A 15,164-nucleotide genomic window follows, 5' to 3' on the forward strand; every position below is an offset into this window, starting at 1 on the left:
CAGCAGACCTCAGGCTCATTCAGAAAGACCCAAACATCAAGTACCAACTCTGCTACCTTCATTATACCTAAAGTGAACTTTGATAACGAAGGATCGTACCAGTGTCAGTATCAGACAAGTGTTTCAAGACGAGACTTCAGCTCCCCTTTAAGTGACTCTGTCAGACTCTCTGTTACTGGTAAGGAAATTAATCTGTTTCATTCACTTGTTTAAAGAAATAATTCAACATGTTGGGAAATAAACAATTTTGTTTTTATATAGGGAGTTAGATAAGACTGATCCTCATCTCATAGCTGTCCTTTAAATATGAAGCCACAGCCAGCAGCTAGTCAGCGTAGCTTAGCATAAAGACTGGAAACAAGGAAACAGCAGTAACTTACTGAAGGCAACCAGAGGGGATCGAAAAACTTAAAAGGCTTATTTCCCTTAATGGTGAACTATTCCTTTGGCATAAAGGAAATTTAGCAAACTAAAAAAGCAGAAAAACGTGTAACTCAAAGTCAGTCCATTTACTGCTCTAATATTGTGTTGTTTTTCAGTGAGACTTCCAAAGCCCAGCATCTCCATGAATCCTGCTGGTGTGGTTACCTGGGGTCAGGACATCAGCATCACTTGTTCCATCTCAACTCAGCATTTAGGTGGAACATTCATCCTGATGAAAACCTCCAGCTCCTTCAGAACGACCAAAACATCAAGTACCAACTCTGCTACCTTCATTATACCTAAAGTGAACTTTGATAACGAAGGATCGTACCAGTGTCAGTATCAGACAAGTGTTTCAAGACGAGACTTCAGCTCCCCTTTAAGTGACTCTGTCAGATTCTCTGTTACTGGTAAGGAAATTAATCTGCTTCATTCACTTGTTTAAATAAATAGTTCAACATGTTCGGAAATTTAATAATAATAAACCAATTCATTTTCATGTTGAGAGTTCGATGAGTGATTGATACTTATCTCATAGCTGTCCTTTAAATATGAAGCCACAGCCAGCAGCTAGTCAGTTTAGCTTAGCATAAAGACTGGAAACAAGGAAACAGCAGTAACTTACTGAAGGCAACCTGAGGGGACCGAAAAACTTAAAAGGCTTATTTCCCAACATGGTGAACTATTCCTTTGGCATAAAGGAAATTTAGCAAACTAAAAAAGCAGAAAAACGTGTAACTCAAAGTCAGTCCATTTACTGCTCTAAAATTGTGTTGTTTTTCAGTGAGACTTCCAAAGCCCAGCATCTCCATGAATCCTGCTGGTGAGGTTACCTGGGGTCAGGACGTCAGCGTCACTTGTTCGATCTCAACTCAGCATTTAGGTGGAACGTTCATCCTGATGAAAACCTCCAGCTCCTTCAGAACGACCAAAACATCAAGTACCAACTCTGCTACCCTCATTATACCTAAAGTGAACTTTGATAACGAAGGATCGTACCAGTGTCAGTATCAGACAAGTGTTTCAAGACGAGACTTCAGCTCCCCTTTAAGTGACTCTGTCAGATTCTCTGTTACTGGTAAGGAAATTAATCTGCTTCATTCACTTGTTTAAATAAATAGTTCAACATGTTCGGAAATTTAATAATAATAAACCCATTCATTTTCATGTTGAGAGTTCGATGAGTGATTGATACTTATCTCATAGCTGTCCTTTAAATATGAAGCCACAGCCAGCAGCTAGTCAGTGTAGCTTAGCATAAAGACTGGAAACAAGGAAACAGCAGTAACTTACTGAAGGCAACCAGAGGGGACCAAAAACTTAAAAGGCTTATTTCCCTTAATGGTGAACTATTCCTTTGGCATAAAGGAAATTTAGCAAACTAAAAAAGCAGAAAAACGTGTAACTCAAAGTCAGTCCATTTACTGCTTTAATATTGTTTTGTTTGTAAGTGAGACTTCCAAAGCCCAGCATCTCCATGAATCCTGCTGGTGAGGTTACCTGGGGTCAGGACGTCAGCGTCACTTGTTTGATCTCAACTCAGCATTTAGGTGGAACATTCATCCTGATGAAAACCTCCAGCTCCTTCAGAAAGACCCAAACATCAAGTACCAACTCTGCTACCCTCATTATACCTAAAGTGAACTTTGATAACGAAGGATCGTACCAGTGTCAGTATCAGACAAGTGTTTCAAGACGAGACTTCAGCTCCCCTTTAAGTGACTCTGTCAGACTCTCTGTTACTGGTAAGGAAATTAATCTGTCTTCATTTAAATAAATAGTTCAACATGTTCGGAAATTTAATAATAATAAACCCATTAATTTTCATGTTGAGAGTTCGATGAGTGATTGATCCTCATCTCATAGCTGTCCTTTAAATATGAAGCCACAGCCAGCAGCTAGTCAGCGTAGCTTAGCATAAAGACTGGAAACAAGGAAACAGCAGTAACTTACTGAAGGCAACCAGACGTTGTAAAAAAATAACTTCTTCTCTGATTTTGGTTAAACTGAATCATATTTGATGGAGAAATATAAGACATATAGAGAGAATATGTTCTAGTTTTTTCTCTGATGTCCCCCGGCTGCTCTGCTTCAACTCTGTGATTCACAGAGTTTCCTGATGGACAGATAGCTTTAACTTGTTGCTGAAGTTAGCTAACAGCTAACCAGCTGTTATTAGTTCAGTTTGCTGTGCAACCACTGGTCAGATTAGCTCTGCCTGTACTGGGACTTGGAGTACCGAGAGAGTCTTTGTCTTTACCACAGACTGTATGAAGGTGTTTACACCTTTACTCAAACACTGGAGGTTTTCAGGATAGGGGCGGGGGGGCTGGCATGGAATGATGGCGGGGTGCTTCGCCTGGTGATTGTGAACCGGAACGGCACCGGGCGAGCTGGCAATTCGCTCAGCAGTGAACACGGCATGAAAAGGACCAAACACAGCCTCAAAGACCAACAGGGAATCCAGTACTGATATGATTTACTAGAGATAGATATAGTTAGCGTTATAGTTTTTGCTAAACCGCTAACTGTAGCCTTTCCGCCTGTATCTGTAGCTAGTTAGCTCGGTCGGTGAGCCGTGCTGCTAATGGTTCTATTAGCTTACTCAGCCCTGGGATGCCAAGAGCCAAACCCGGCGAGAAAATTTACACATGCACATGCAGGCAAATAGCACTACATTTTCTCTTTAAAGTAATCCCTGATTTGTCAAAATGTACCCGTTATTTGATAACGTTAATTTTTTCCGGAATATAGTTACGTTTTTTGGTGTCCTTTAGGGCTGACCCAAAGATCAAAGATCAGATGCGTCGATGGTGTGTGTGTGTGTGTGTGTGTGTGTGTGTGTGTGTGTAGTGGCAGGAGGAACACTTGATGAAGAGACAAGCCACAGCTTCACTGGTGTTGTGCCGAGTTGTCCGCACCAGTTGACGTACGGATAATTTTATCACCGTTGATGAACCCCACAACAACTCTGCACAAGACCGGTGAATGGAGAGAGAGAGAGAGAGAGAGAGAGAGAGAGCGAGTGTGAGAGCGAGCGCAAGAAAGTGTCTTCAAAAAGCCTCAGTTTAGCTGCAAATTTACAGTGTAAGCTGAAGGAACAGAGACTTTAGCTCTGCAGCTTCTCAAGATTAAAGCGGAGCTATCGTGTGATTCTGATTCAACTATGTAAATCCTTAGTCGGGGCAGCCCGAGTATAATGATTACATGTTACCCCCCAAACCCTGTCTAATATAGCCAAACCATTAAATCTAACTGGAAAAGCTCATACGTACTGAAGTCATCTCTTCTGTATTGTTACCAGGATATTTAATCACCTGTTTCCATTCTACACTCACATTATACCAAGATTTTTTAGGCTGATTCTGATAATAATTACAGCCAGTAGGTCCTATTTTTGTGGAGGTGTAACAACCAGACCTCCGACCTGATGTGGTCCACTGTAAGGGCTCCAAACAGGACAAACTCAAACTCAGGGTCTGACAAGGGTTTGCCAGCCAGAGTCAGGGAAGCAGAAACAAAGGCTGAAAAGCAGAGCTAAGCAGGGAATGACTGGATATGGGCCGGTATATACTCTGCAAGGCTGATTAGAAATAAGATGGGAAGCAAGAAGGGGTTACTGCAGGGCAGCATGGAGGGGCAGGATCTGTAATGTCAGGGAGAGTTAGTAAATGGCAGAATGAACTGGGTGAAGTCGTGACAGCGACTGTGTTTATCTTAAACTAAATCACATGCAAATGACACCTGTGTGCTACAAAATAAGCACACCATCTCTACACACACCAGACTGGTCCATTAAGCTCCATAATAACTGAACTTACTCTAGGAAATGGATGCTAAGATCTGTGTGGCGCTACGTTGACTACATGGCACAGGTCGCCTGCTGTGATACAAATGGCTCCCAGTAATCTAGGTAAAAACAACCTAAAATCGGTCAAAACAGGTGACTTAATAGTAGAAACAGTAAACAATATGCATTAAAAGCTTGAACAAGACGGTTCAATTTTCAAAGAAAACAGCACAGAAGTGTGTTTCCACAATTTATCCTCAGCAATGCTAAACTGCGATTCGAGGGACAGATGGAGGACGACGGAAATTTAGGAGATACAGCAGAGATGCAGCTTGGACAGTTTCCACAGGAAACAGTAAAAAAAATAACCCTGGGAAAATTCATAAATGCTCTAAAAGGTGTTAAATGAATACAATTCATAAAGTTGGAAATAAGAATTAAGTGCATTTTTAACTCACACATGGAGATGCCCACACACTCTGTGCACAGTTTGTTTCATATTCAGAGATTTAATATGCAACAGCAAATACATTTCTGGTACTGTAGATTCTTTTAAAAAAAATACAGTTCAATTTAAATATTATTGTTGTGTGGTCAAACGTTTCTGTGGTGTGGTTTTGCTGGAAACATTTGGACTCTCTTTGTCTTTTTTTACCCAGTGAGACTGCAGCCGCCCAGCATCTCCCTGACGTCTCCTAACAGAGGTTCAGAGGTCACCAGGGGTGACAGCTTTGTCTTCACCTGCTCCACTTCCTCCCACTATCCCACTGGTGTTTTCTTCCTCATCTTCTCTGGCTCCAACATCACTGACCCCAAGCCAGCAGTCAACCACTCAGCCTCCTTTAACTTCCCTGCTGCTGAGTACGAACACCAGGGCAACTACAGCTGTGTGTATGAAGTCACATGGTCTACATGGAAATACACTTCTCCCATGGCTGCACCAGTTAGTGTCCTCATCAAAAGTAAGTAGAATGGAGGATTTAAACTAACTGTTGCTATATTTTATGAACAATGCCTCCAGACAAAACAAATCACGTTTCTATAAGCACGCTGTGGTGCTGCATCCATCCATCGTCTATACCCGCTTATCCATGCAGGGTTGCAGGGAGCCTATCCCAGCTGACACTGGGTGAGAGGCGGGGTACACGCTGTACAAGTCGCCAGTTTATCACAGGGCTGACACATACAGAGAAACAGCCATTCACACACACACTCACACACACACTCACACTTCTAGGGGCAATTTAGAGTCACCAATGAATCTATGCATGTCTTTGGACTGTGGGAGGAAGCCGGAGCACCCAGAGAGAACCCACACAGACACGGGGGAGAACATGCCCACACAGAAAGGTCTGGGACGACCGAGGTCGACCACTTTCTTCCTGTGAGGCGAAAGTGCTAGGCACTGCACCACCGTGCCACCCTGCTGTGGTGCTACAGTGTAAGATAAAAAAAAGACAAAACCACCCACACATACCACAGTGTAGTGTCCATTACATTTGTATCACATTTGACCACAAAAACAATGAATGTGTCTAAAATCCACGTGTCCACGTGTAGAGATGCATTCGTGGACAAAACCAAATTTCACAGCATATTATAAACATTACAGCACATCACAGTAACAACTGTCTTACAGATCAATATTACAAAACTCAACGATGATCCAACTACTCATTTTGCATCAACTAGTATAAACAAATTAAGGCATATCAGAAGCACAACTAGTAGTGAACTGGATTTGTGAAAATAGACTTAAATGTAGCAAAAAGTATCTTGTTCAGATCTAGACATGCGACTAATGGCAATAATCAGCTCTGCCAGGTTCAAGAGGTAAATTTGCTTGGCGTTACACTAGATGGACAGTTGACAAGATGGGAGAAACATATTGACAACATTGCTAAGAAAATGGGTAATGGAATATCAAGTATTAGAAGATATTCCCTTTTCTTACCCCTGCCACTATAGTGCTGGTGACACAAGCATTAGGTTTATCCCACCTTGATTACTGTTCACTTGTCTGGTCAGGAGCAGCCAAAAGATATTAAGCTACAAATAGCTCAAAATAAAGCTGCAAGACTCACACTGGCCCGTCCATCGGGTGTGAGGCTGAGTACGGACAGTGTGCATGCCAGTCTCTCATGGCTTAGAGAGGAAGGCATGCAACCCCATGAGTTTCTTTAGGAATATCTGTTATAGGAAACAATCGAATTGTCTGTACTCACAAATAAAGTATGTGAGAAACCAACATACTTCGTACTCGGCAAGTTTTGTATGTATAGAGCCAAATGTGGAATAACTTTCATTGCTGAATTGCCAATTTATTAACTAACTAAGGTGATATAAAAATGCAGTTAAATACAACAAAGAAATAAACCATGGCTAAACAATGAGAATGTGGGTTTCGATTGTGGGAGAATTTGACTCATACGGCAACTAATGAATGCAATTAGATGATAACTCGGTTAAATTTGTCTAGGAGTTTCAAGGACTACATATGCTGGACTAACCAACTATTGGACATCACTGACCACAAAATGCAGGGTTTTGGTCTTACTGCTTGTGTTTCTCCATGCCAGGTTGCTGGTAAATGGCCTCACACTGGAAGAGTCCGTGCGTACTCGTTTATGACAGCTTCAAGCCGTCGGCCAGTCGCTTTCTCTGCCAGGGAATTGCTCCGGAATTGCTCCCTTGTCGGCTTTAATGGAGAAACTCGTATTGGGGCCTTCCCAACCCTGTCTCGGGTCAGAGGTGTTAGTCGTCCTTTGTTACTGCTGGCGGGCCACGTGGTTGACCTCAGTGTCATTTAGCTTGACGGAATAAAGCTTTAAACTTGGTCAGTCTTTAATTAAAACTAGGGTAACTTAACGGACTGATAACTTTAACAAAACAAAACCAAAGCAAATAAAACAAGTAAGCTACTGAAACGAGGGAAAGCTGAGGTCTTTGGGCATTTCCGGGACCGGAGGGCACGCCGTGGTTCCCAGAGGGCAGTCCATTGTTTCCGGTTTCTTTCTAAACTTTTAATATGTCTATAAAGAAAGGAAAATCTATTTGCGCATATTGAAGTCAAATATCTTCCACAATCAAACCTCAATTGTCAAACGGTTGTACCGTTCTTAGTTTTAAGCACTTGATAAGGGAAACAATTGTCAGATTATTGGACATGATAAATACCGAGTGACATTTACACATTAAACGGCATTTCATACGATGGCATGCAATACTTATTTCTCGAGCTCAGTTTACATGACGATAGCTTGGATTAACCCTAAGACAATCTTTGCTTAGGAGCTGGGAAATTAGTTATTTAACCTTAAATTCAAGCTGGCAAATATCTTTATCATCATTTCTAAAGGAGGTGTCAGAAAGTATTGTGAACAAGCATTGGTTACACATAAAATGAAGGGATGTCATTAACCTTGCTGAAAATTAAAACTCTGCAAAATTTACTTATTTAGATTATTTTCAGCAACAATATCAACAACAGATAGCAACAACATGGTAACATAACTACTCAAATAAGAGGCAGTGCCACTACTAACTTAGCAAGGATTATTATTTAAGGAGAACAACAGTTTATAATGAAACGTTGTTTTAGCTCAAGAAGGCAGGAGTTGTGTTCCTCTTTCGCATTCCTGGCTTATCACACTTGCACATCAGTCTTTGTTTGCACAAAGGAGTTCAGGTCTATGTCACCGGGTGTCCTGGAGCTTCTCATCTAGGCGTGAAAGGAGTATCCCCTTTGATGAGATATGATTAAGCAAAGAGTAAGGTCAGTTGCCACGGTTACGTGTGTGGGGGGCAGTTTAGGCTTTTCTTCCCTCTCTTTATAAAGAGTTTTGATAGGCTGTTCAGGAAAACGCTAATCGCTGGTCAATGTTCCTTTTGTCATTTTAAAGAGTCAGGTACTGCGTTATCTGGCTGAGGCATCAAAAGGTGCCAGTTTTACGATCAGACTGCCCAGAGACAGCACTTAGGGAGAGAAACCTTTCAACCCCCCTCCTTTGGGGTCGCTTCAGCTGTCTGTAGAGGGTTGATAATCAAACACCCACCTCTTTTTCTCAGAGAGAGAGGAGGAATTTTGAGTCTCCAAATTATTTAATATAAAATGCACAAATCCACACTGTTGGTACACAACAATATTGTTCACTCAAGTCAGCACAGGTTGTGCTCAATTAGCACACAGCTACCCAGGTGGAAACACAAGGAGTCAAAATTGATAACAGATATTAGTATTAACATTATTAATATATATTAATAATAATGATTAATTAATAATTAATATATATTAATATCAGATATTATCAGTCTCTGACTGATCCAGTGGAACGAGTGACATCACAGCATCAGTCAGGGCATGGTTCAAATTATGGGGGGTATTGGGGGTGTCTGACCCACCTAGTTAAGCCTTTGACCCAAAAAGAGGAAAATATTATGTAAATATTACAATAAATGTCCAATACTCATGCCTTATATTTAGGAATCTTGAAATACGATTTCAGACACCCCTAAAATGGACCATACCATTTCCTAACATTGACGTTAGTGTAAGGTCTTGTCTGTCTGCATCACTCACAGCGGCAGCTGCTCCAGTCCGGTGCATCACACGTCAATGGAGACGCTGCAGGTTAATGTCAGTAGTTAACTATTGTGGTGTCCGAACAATAATGCTGCGATGATTTGTTGAGAAGAAATCCGCTTGACACTGTTCTTGATCATAAAAGTTTATTACATCAAGCAGTTCAGCATCAATTACAAGCTCTGCAGCAGCTTGGAGAGTGACCCAGCCCGATGGCCACTCTGTCTCTCTGTACATCAAACACAGCTTATATAGGACATGTTTACGTATCTGCTAAATACCATATAAGGGTCTGAGTCTGCAATCTAAAGCTCCAATCCATATAAGAGCAAAGTTCTATAGGATAAGTGTAGACATCTTGTTGGACACCAGGGTTCAGTCCCTTCATAAACACTAATCACTACTTCCCCTAACACTGGGTCAGAGGTCAAATTCCATAGGAGGGTTCACTCTTTACACACCCATCAATCATTACTCCCCCTTAAGAGTTCACTGAGCCTCTATCCAGCTGCTAGAGTGTTATTTTAAACTGTAATGGTCAAATGCACATATGTTATACACCACACTATCTAGTTGCTTTAGTACACTTAACTTTCCTACCTTCAGAGTTTCATAATTGGCATTTCTTTTACTTAAAATGAGCTATCTGATGTTAGCTAGCTGAGAGCCCACCCTGTCATTTCATTACATGAAGTTTTACAAACTAGATTCGGGAACTATGGCCACGCCTCTAACTCATCCAATTTCCGCACACCTAGTACTTAAGCACAACTTCTCCGTTCACCTCCCCTCATCCCGGCTTTCTCATGAGCGTGACAAACAAACAAAATCACTTAGCTGCAACAACGGACTCAGAACTCGTTCTCAATCTTTCGGACAGCGACACGTTCGACGAGCATCTAACGTCCCTCCATCCCCGCATCCTTTCTTCTTCACTTGTTCCTACTTTCCCTGTCCCATCTCCTCTGGCACCATCGGTCCTTCCTACCCCGATACCGGCGGCAACCACAGCCGCCCAGACCGCATCCACACATGGGACCCCTGATACCATCTACTGCAGCTGCCTATAGACCGCACCTACTCATGAGATCTACAAAAACGCCATTGACGAGACAATTCCTCCTGTCTATACTTTTCCCCCTCCCTGGCCAGACCATCCCCAGTGCCACCCTCTTCACACTAAAGATCCACGGCAGTAACCACATCGAACTCGCTTCACCGATTACTCCATCTTCACATAACCCGCTTTTTCACTCCCCTGGTGCGCCCCCGGGCCCAGCCAGACCCTCCCCCGTGTCACCCTCTTCAGGAAAAAAGATTCTCGGCGGTAACCACATCAAACTCGCTCCACCGATTAGTCCATCGGTGCGGATCCGGCTCCTCCACTTCATCCCTCACCTGTCTTCCCCTCAACCCTTCATCCATCACCACTCGACCCCTACCCCTCATCCCTCGACCCTCTCCCCCATCCCTACATACCTCAGCCTTTTCATACAATCTATCTCGGCTCCATTACAAGCAATAAACCATTGTTATCCTTCTACGTTCGTAGGCGTGGTCTTTGTTAGTGAAAACTATGTAATTTCATATTTTATGTAATTGTCAGCTAACACTGGTGCTTAGGAATGAGCAGTGAAATTGGGTATTAGTTATTGTAGAGATCCATTTTTACATCAATATAGAGTTTATTATTTAATTTGAAGTATTTTGTGAGTCATTTCACAATAAACTTGTCATTGTTTCAACAAAATTCCCAATTCCCCAACAACAGTGTATGACCACTGCTTTATTGGACGCAGATTACATCATTCACAGTCAACATGAGCAAGAGGAAAGGAGACCTTTGCTAAAAAAAGAGTAATGAGAATGATAAAATGAGGAATTAGAGATAATAATGCAGACTGTATTTTATGTCTTTAGTTCTGTATCAACACTGTGTGGGTTTGTTTTGAGCAGTCATGATGGTCTGCTGTTGTGTGTCTGACTTGCTGGCAGTTTTTCTCTAGAATACTTACACTCATGTGGTACGGGGCTCCCATGAACCAGTGTAATGAATTAGATTTTTCATCATCTACAGACTGCAGACATTAGTTAAATAAGCAAGGATATTGTATGCTTTGTAAGATTTCAGTTCACTGAAGTCCGCACCTGCGCTGTGCTGGGTTTCCTTTTTTGACCTGGAAAAAAGTTGACCCTCCCGGTTGTCACCGTATAATTTGCACCCTGAGTCACGGTCAGGAGTCTCGAGGAGGTCTGAACGAGGTGACCCATCAGGGCAGCTGATTTTCCATAGTAACAACTACTACAGCGGGTTGGCCGGTAATGGGAAAGTTGGCGGTTCAATCCCTGGCTCCCCCTGGTTGCGTGTCGAAGTGTCCTTGTGCAAGATACTGAACCCCGGGTGTTCCGCCAGTGTATGAATGTTAGTTTCCGTTTGAGCACTTAGGCTCAGTGTATGAATGTGTATGACTGGTCAAAGACTAGAAAGGCGCTATACAAAATACCAAGCATTAAATGTATAACCACTGTGCTTATTATGATGCACAATATAGACAAAAAAGGTTACTTTTTTTGAGTAAATCTTTCCTCACTAGCTAGCATTGACTCTAGGAGGCCATCTGCTGGCCACGGGGCCCTGTGCCTTGAAATGATATGGTTGTGTATCACTGAACTGGTATGTAGATCTGCGGTGAGTTTTTCATTCTGTAACTTTGGTCGCTTTTTTCAGCCCTCGGTTTTGGTGTAACCACTTTTTTTAAGGTTGACAACTTCTGTGGGTACTTTTCAAAACGTTTGTTGAGTTTTTCCAGGTGTTAAATAAATGGTGGTCGTGCTGGTGTAGGAGTGCCTTTTTATAATAAAAATAATAATAATAGTACAAAATAATTTCTGCCAGAAAACCTTTCTAACATGTGGTAAACATTGTGAAACAGTCACAGTTTGGTTAGTTTTAGGCAACACAACTACCTGGTGAGCTTTAGGAAAAGATAATGCTTTGGGTTAAAATAAGTATGCTATTACTTAATGTAGCTACGTAACATGTATGTTACTTATATGACATAAGTTAACTTATGGCGCTTTTTCATTGCTGGTTCCAGCTCGTCTCGACTTATTAGCATCCTCCTACGGGAGTTGTGGAGATTCTCAACTTCGAAAATGTTTGAACACATTTTCGATCTGCCATCAATTTTCACAAAAGGCCAATATTAGAAATCTACACAGTTGATTTCTCGCCTCAAAACTTCTCAGAAGTGGATTTAGTGGTGAAATAGCATACATTGTAAAATAGAAAACACTGGCCCCCAACTGGTGCGCTTAATGATGATGCAGTGAATATTGGTGATTCTCTCTGACTAATCAGTAGTCTGCAGTGTTTTTTACGTCACCTTGGTGTCGACCGAGCTTGACTCAGGTCGCTTAGAACCTCAACGTTACCAGGTACAACTTTTCCCCATTGGAAAACCATAAAAAGGTGATTAGTAGAGTCAAGCTGGGACCATGCGGTGCAATAGGGCCATAGGTTCTCAAGTAAAAATAACATTGACTTGTCATGTCGTCTCCTGGGTGAAAATCCTGTGTTTGTTTTGTATTCAACCTACACTTTGTTAATAAAATTTGGTGATTATTAGTTGGGAAAATCAACATCATAAGTACTTGTTCAGAAATCAGGGCACCACATAGCTTTTTGGTTTACACAAGGAGCTAGGAACCCTTGGCTTATAGTATTATAATGAACACAATTAGCTATTAACTGTTAATGAGTCAGTCCCATAATTTGAGGAGAGCTCTCCGTGCAGGGACCTGGGTTGTACCCGGGTCACACATACACTGTACCTATATTTGAAGTCAAATATTTATTTACTAACTAAGGTAAAGACACATGAAAAGCAAATAACGATATATGTGTATATAGAAACCAAACAATGATTTTACAGCACCAAGACAAATGCAACAAACTGAAGTTGAAGCAGGGTTAAAACAGGGTTCTATTAAATTCTTGTTTGGCTATTGTGAAAAGAAAATAATTTTCAAGTGACAAGGGAACAAATGGATGCAGTCTGAATTAGAGTACATTATTTACCCAATGGTAAAATGGACACAGTTTTCTTTATAAACTGTTCAATGTTTTTCTCTCCTAGTGCCTTTGTTGCCGCTGGTCTCCTCAGTAGCAGGTGGGGGTCTGCTGCTGCTCCTGCTGGTCTTGGTGGTGGTCTACCTGGTTATCAGTAGAAGACAGCAAGCCAGGCAGCCAGAAATCCTCGTCCAAACTCAATGTGTGTGCTCACCAGAACACATAGTACATAACATTAAAAAGACTGTGTTTTGTTTTTCATTTCACAAGATACACATCTTCCACCCAATGTTTGTGCTTGAATGCTTGTAAAGATTTGATTCTGACATTCATGAAACATTTTGTCCTGATGCTTGTGTTTCAGTGTCTGTCAGAGGCAGTAATGATTATGAATATAACGAGGATGAGGAGGAGGAGGAGGAGGACTATGTGAATGTTGATTCAGTATGCACCAAGGGGAAAATCAAAGAGGAAGCAGGGAGAGGGGAAGAAGAGGAGAGTGATGAAGATCTTGATTATGAGGAAGCTGGCCCCACTGCAAATTCTATAAAGGCCACACTGGTCTGTTTCGGTGTAAATGACAACAGAGAAGAAGAAGAACAACAAGCAAAAGAAGAAGAAAGCAGTGATGATGAAGATACGTATGTAAATTTAACCAAGCCATTTGTTAAACAAACTGCGGACATTTATGGAGAAAATGATGATTTCGATATATATTAACTACCATCCACTGCTGAAGATCAAATTTGTTTAAAATATTTTAATAAATTAGATGATGCAAAAAACAACTATCCATTTGGTTTTTGATATGCCAATCTGTAACTTCCTTTAGTGTTGCCAAGTTAGACCGTTAGATAGAAACTCTGTGCAAAACATGTGCATATCATCTTTCTTTGTCGTCCAGGGCCTGAGACCAAAAACTGATTCTGACCTCTGAGGGCTCGCAGCACTCTTAAACACTCCCATTAAGATATTTAGCAGCCTGGTTATTAGTTTAGCACGGTAGCAGCCTGCGAAACTAATGACATTCCCATCAACAACAGCTGTACTGAGCTAATTAGTGTATGTTAACAAAGTAACGTGCTAAATGAAAAGAGTGAACATGTTAAACATTATACCAGCTAAACATCATAACCTGTTATTTAGTCTGTTGTGTTTTGGGGTTCTGTCCTGTCTGTTATGATTTAGATTTTGGGATCCACTGTTTGATTCTTGTCTTTCTACCTCTCCTTGTTTGGTTGTTTTATGTCAGTTTGTTCTGTGATTCTGGTTTCAGTCTGTTTCCATGTTTCATCTGTTCTGTTCCTTATTGTGTGTTGTCCTGTTTCCTGGTTGAACCGGTCTCTGTTCCCTACCCCGGTCTGTGTAACAGTCGTTCCATGTTTTCTGTTCTTGTGTTTTCTGTTTAGCTGCGTTTATTCCATTGTTCATTTGCATGTTCTGTTTAGCTCACTTTGTACCTGTCTGTCTTGTGTCTTAGGTTTAACCCTGCTTTTTAGTTCTGTGTCCTAGTCAATGTCTTTGGACTAACTGCTAGTTCTGTGTTTGCATTATTTCGGCTTTGTTTGCTCTGTGTTCTGTTTAATTCTAGCTTCAGTCTGTTTTCCCTATTGGTTGTAGTTTATTTGTGATCTGTCTGCTTGTGTCTGGATTAGGTAGTTATTTATATTATTCTGATCGGTTCCGTCTTATTTTGATAATGTCTGTGTTTAGTCTTCAGTAACCTGTGTTATGACTGTTCCCCCAGTAATCCATCTGCCTGCCTGTCTCTCTGTTTTCCCCTGCTGTCTCTCTGCCTGCCTGTCTCGTTAGTGCTGATTCCTTTCACCAGTGTTGCTCTCGCCTGCTCATTAGTCCTTGGATTATAAGGCTACGTTCAGACTGCAGTTCTTAATGTACAATTACGATTTTTTTCCCAGATCCGATTTTTTTTGTTTGAAAGTTCACATTATAGTTTAAATGTGGCCCATCAGACTCCAGTGTGAACTGTCGACAGCCTGAAAGTGACCCGCATGTGCAGAAGAATAACACAACGTCACATGCAGCACGCTGTTGCAGGCTACAGAAGTAAACAAGGAGCAACAGGTTCACTCCGGTTAACTCGCGGGAGGCTCCTGTTTTTCATTGTCATCTCATGGGTCACATTTCTCCCGAATTATTCAATTCAATTCAATTCAATTTTATTTATATAGCGCCAAATCACAACAACAGTTATCTCACAGCGCTTTTCATAAAAGAGCAGGTCTAGACCGTACTCTGTGATGATATTTACAGAAGCCCAACAGTTCCCACCAAGA

At 41.4% G+C, this 15,164-nt stretch overlaps 1 protein-coding gene across 1 annotated transcript; it reads left to right on the top strand.

Moving 5' to 3' along the window:
- Nucleotides 1–7: 7 nt before the first annotated feature.
- On the top strand, nt 8–13,587 carry LOC123957695 (leukocyte immunoglobulin-like receptor subfamily B member 3A). Its single transcript, XM_046030685.1, has 7 exons — nt 8–178; nt 540–833; nt 1,208–1,501; nt 1,875–2,168; nt 4,873–5,175; nt 12,935–13,069; nt 13,232–13,587. The coding sequence occupies exons 2-7, from the start codon at nt 566–568 to the stop codon at nt 13,585–13,587; spliced, it is 1,650 nt and encodes a 549-aa protein (XP_045886641.1). The 5' UTR covers nt 8–178; nt 540–565.
- The last annotated feature ends 1,577 nt before the right edge of the window (nt 13,588–15,164 follow it).

This window comes from Micropterus dolomieu, linkage group LG02 (genome assembly GCF_021292245.1).
Source record: "Micropterus dolomieu isolate WLL.071019.BEF.003 ecotype Adirondacks linkage group LG02, ASM2129224v1, whole genome shotgun sequence".
Classification (NCBI taxonomy): domain Eukaryota; kingdom Metazoa; phylum Chordata; class Actinopteri; order Centrarchiformes; family Centrarchidae; genus Micropterus; species Micropterus dolomieu.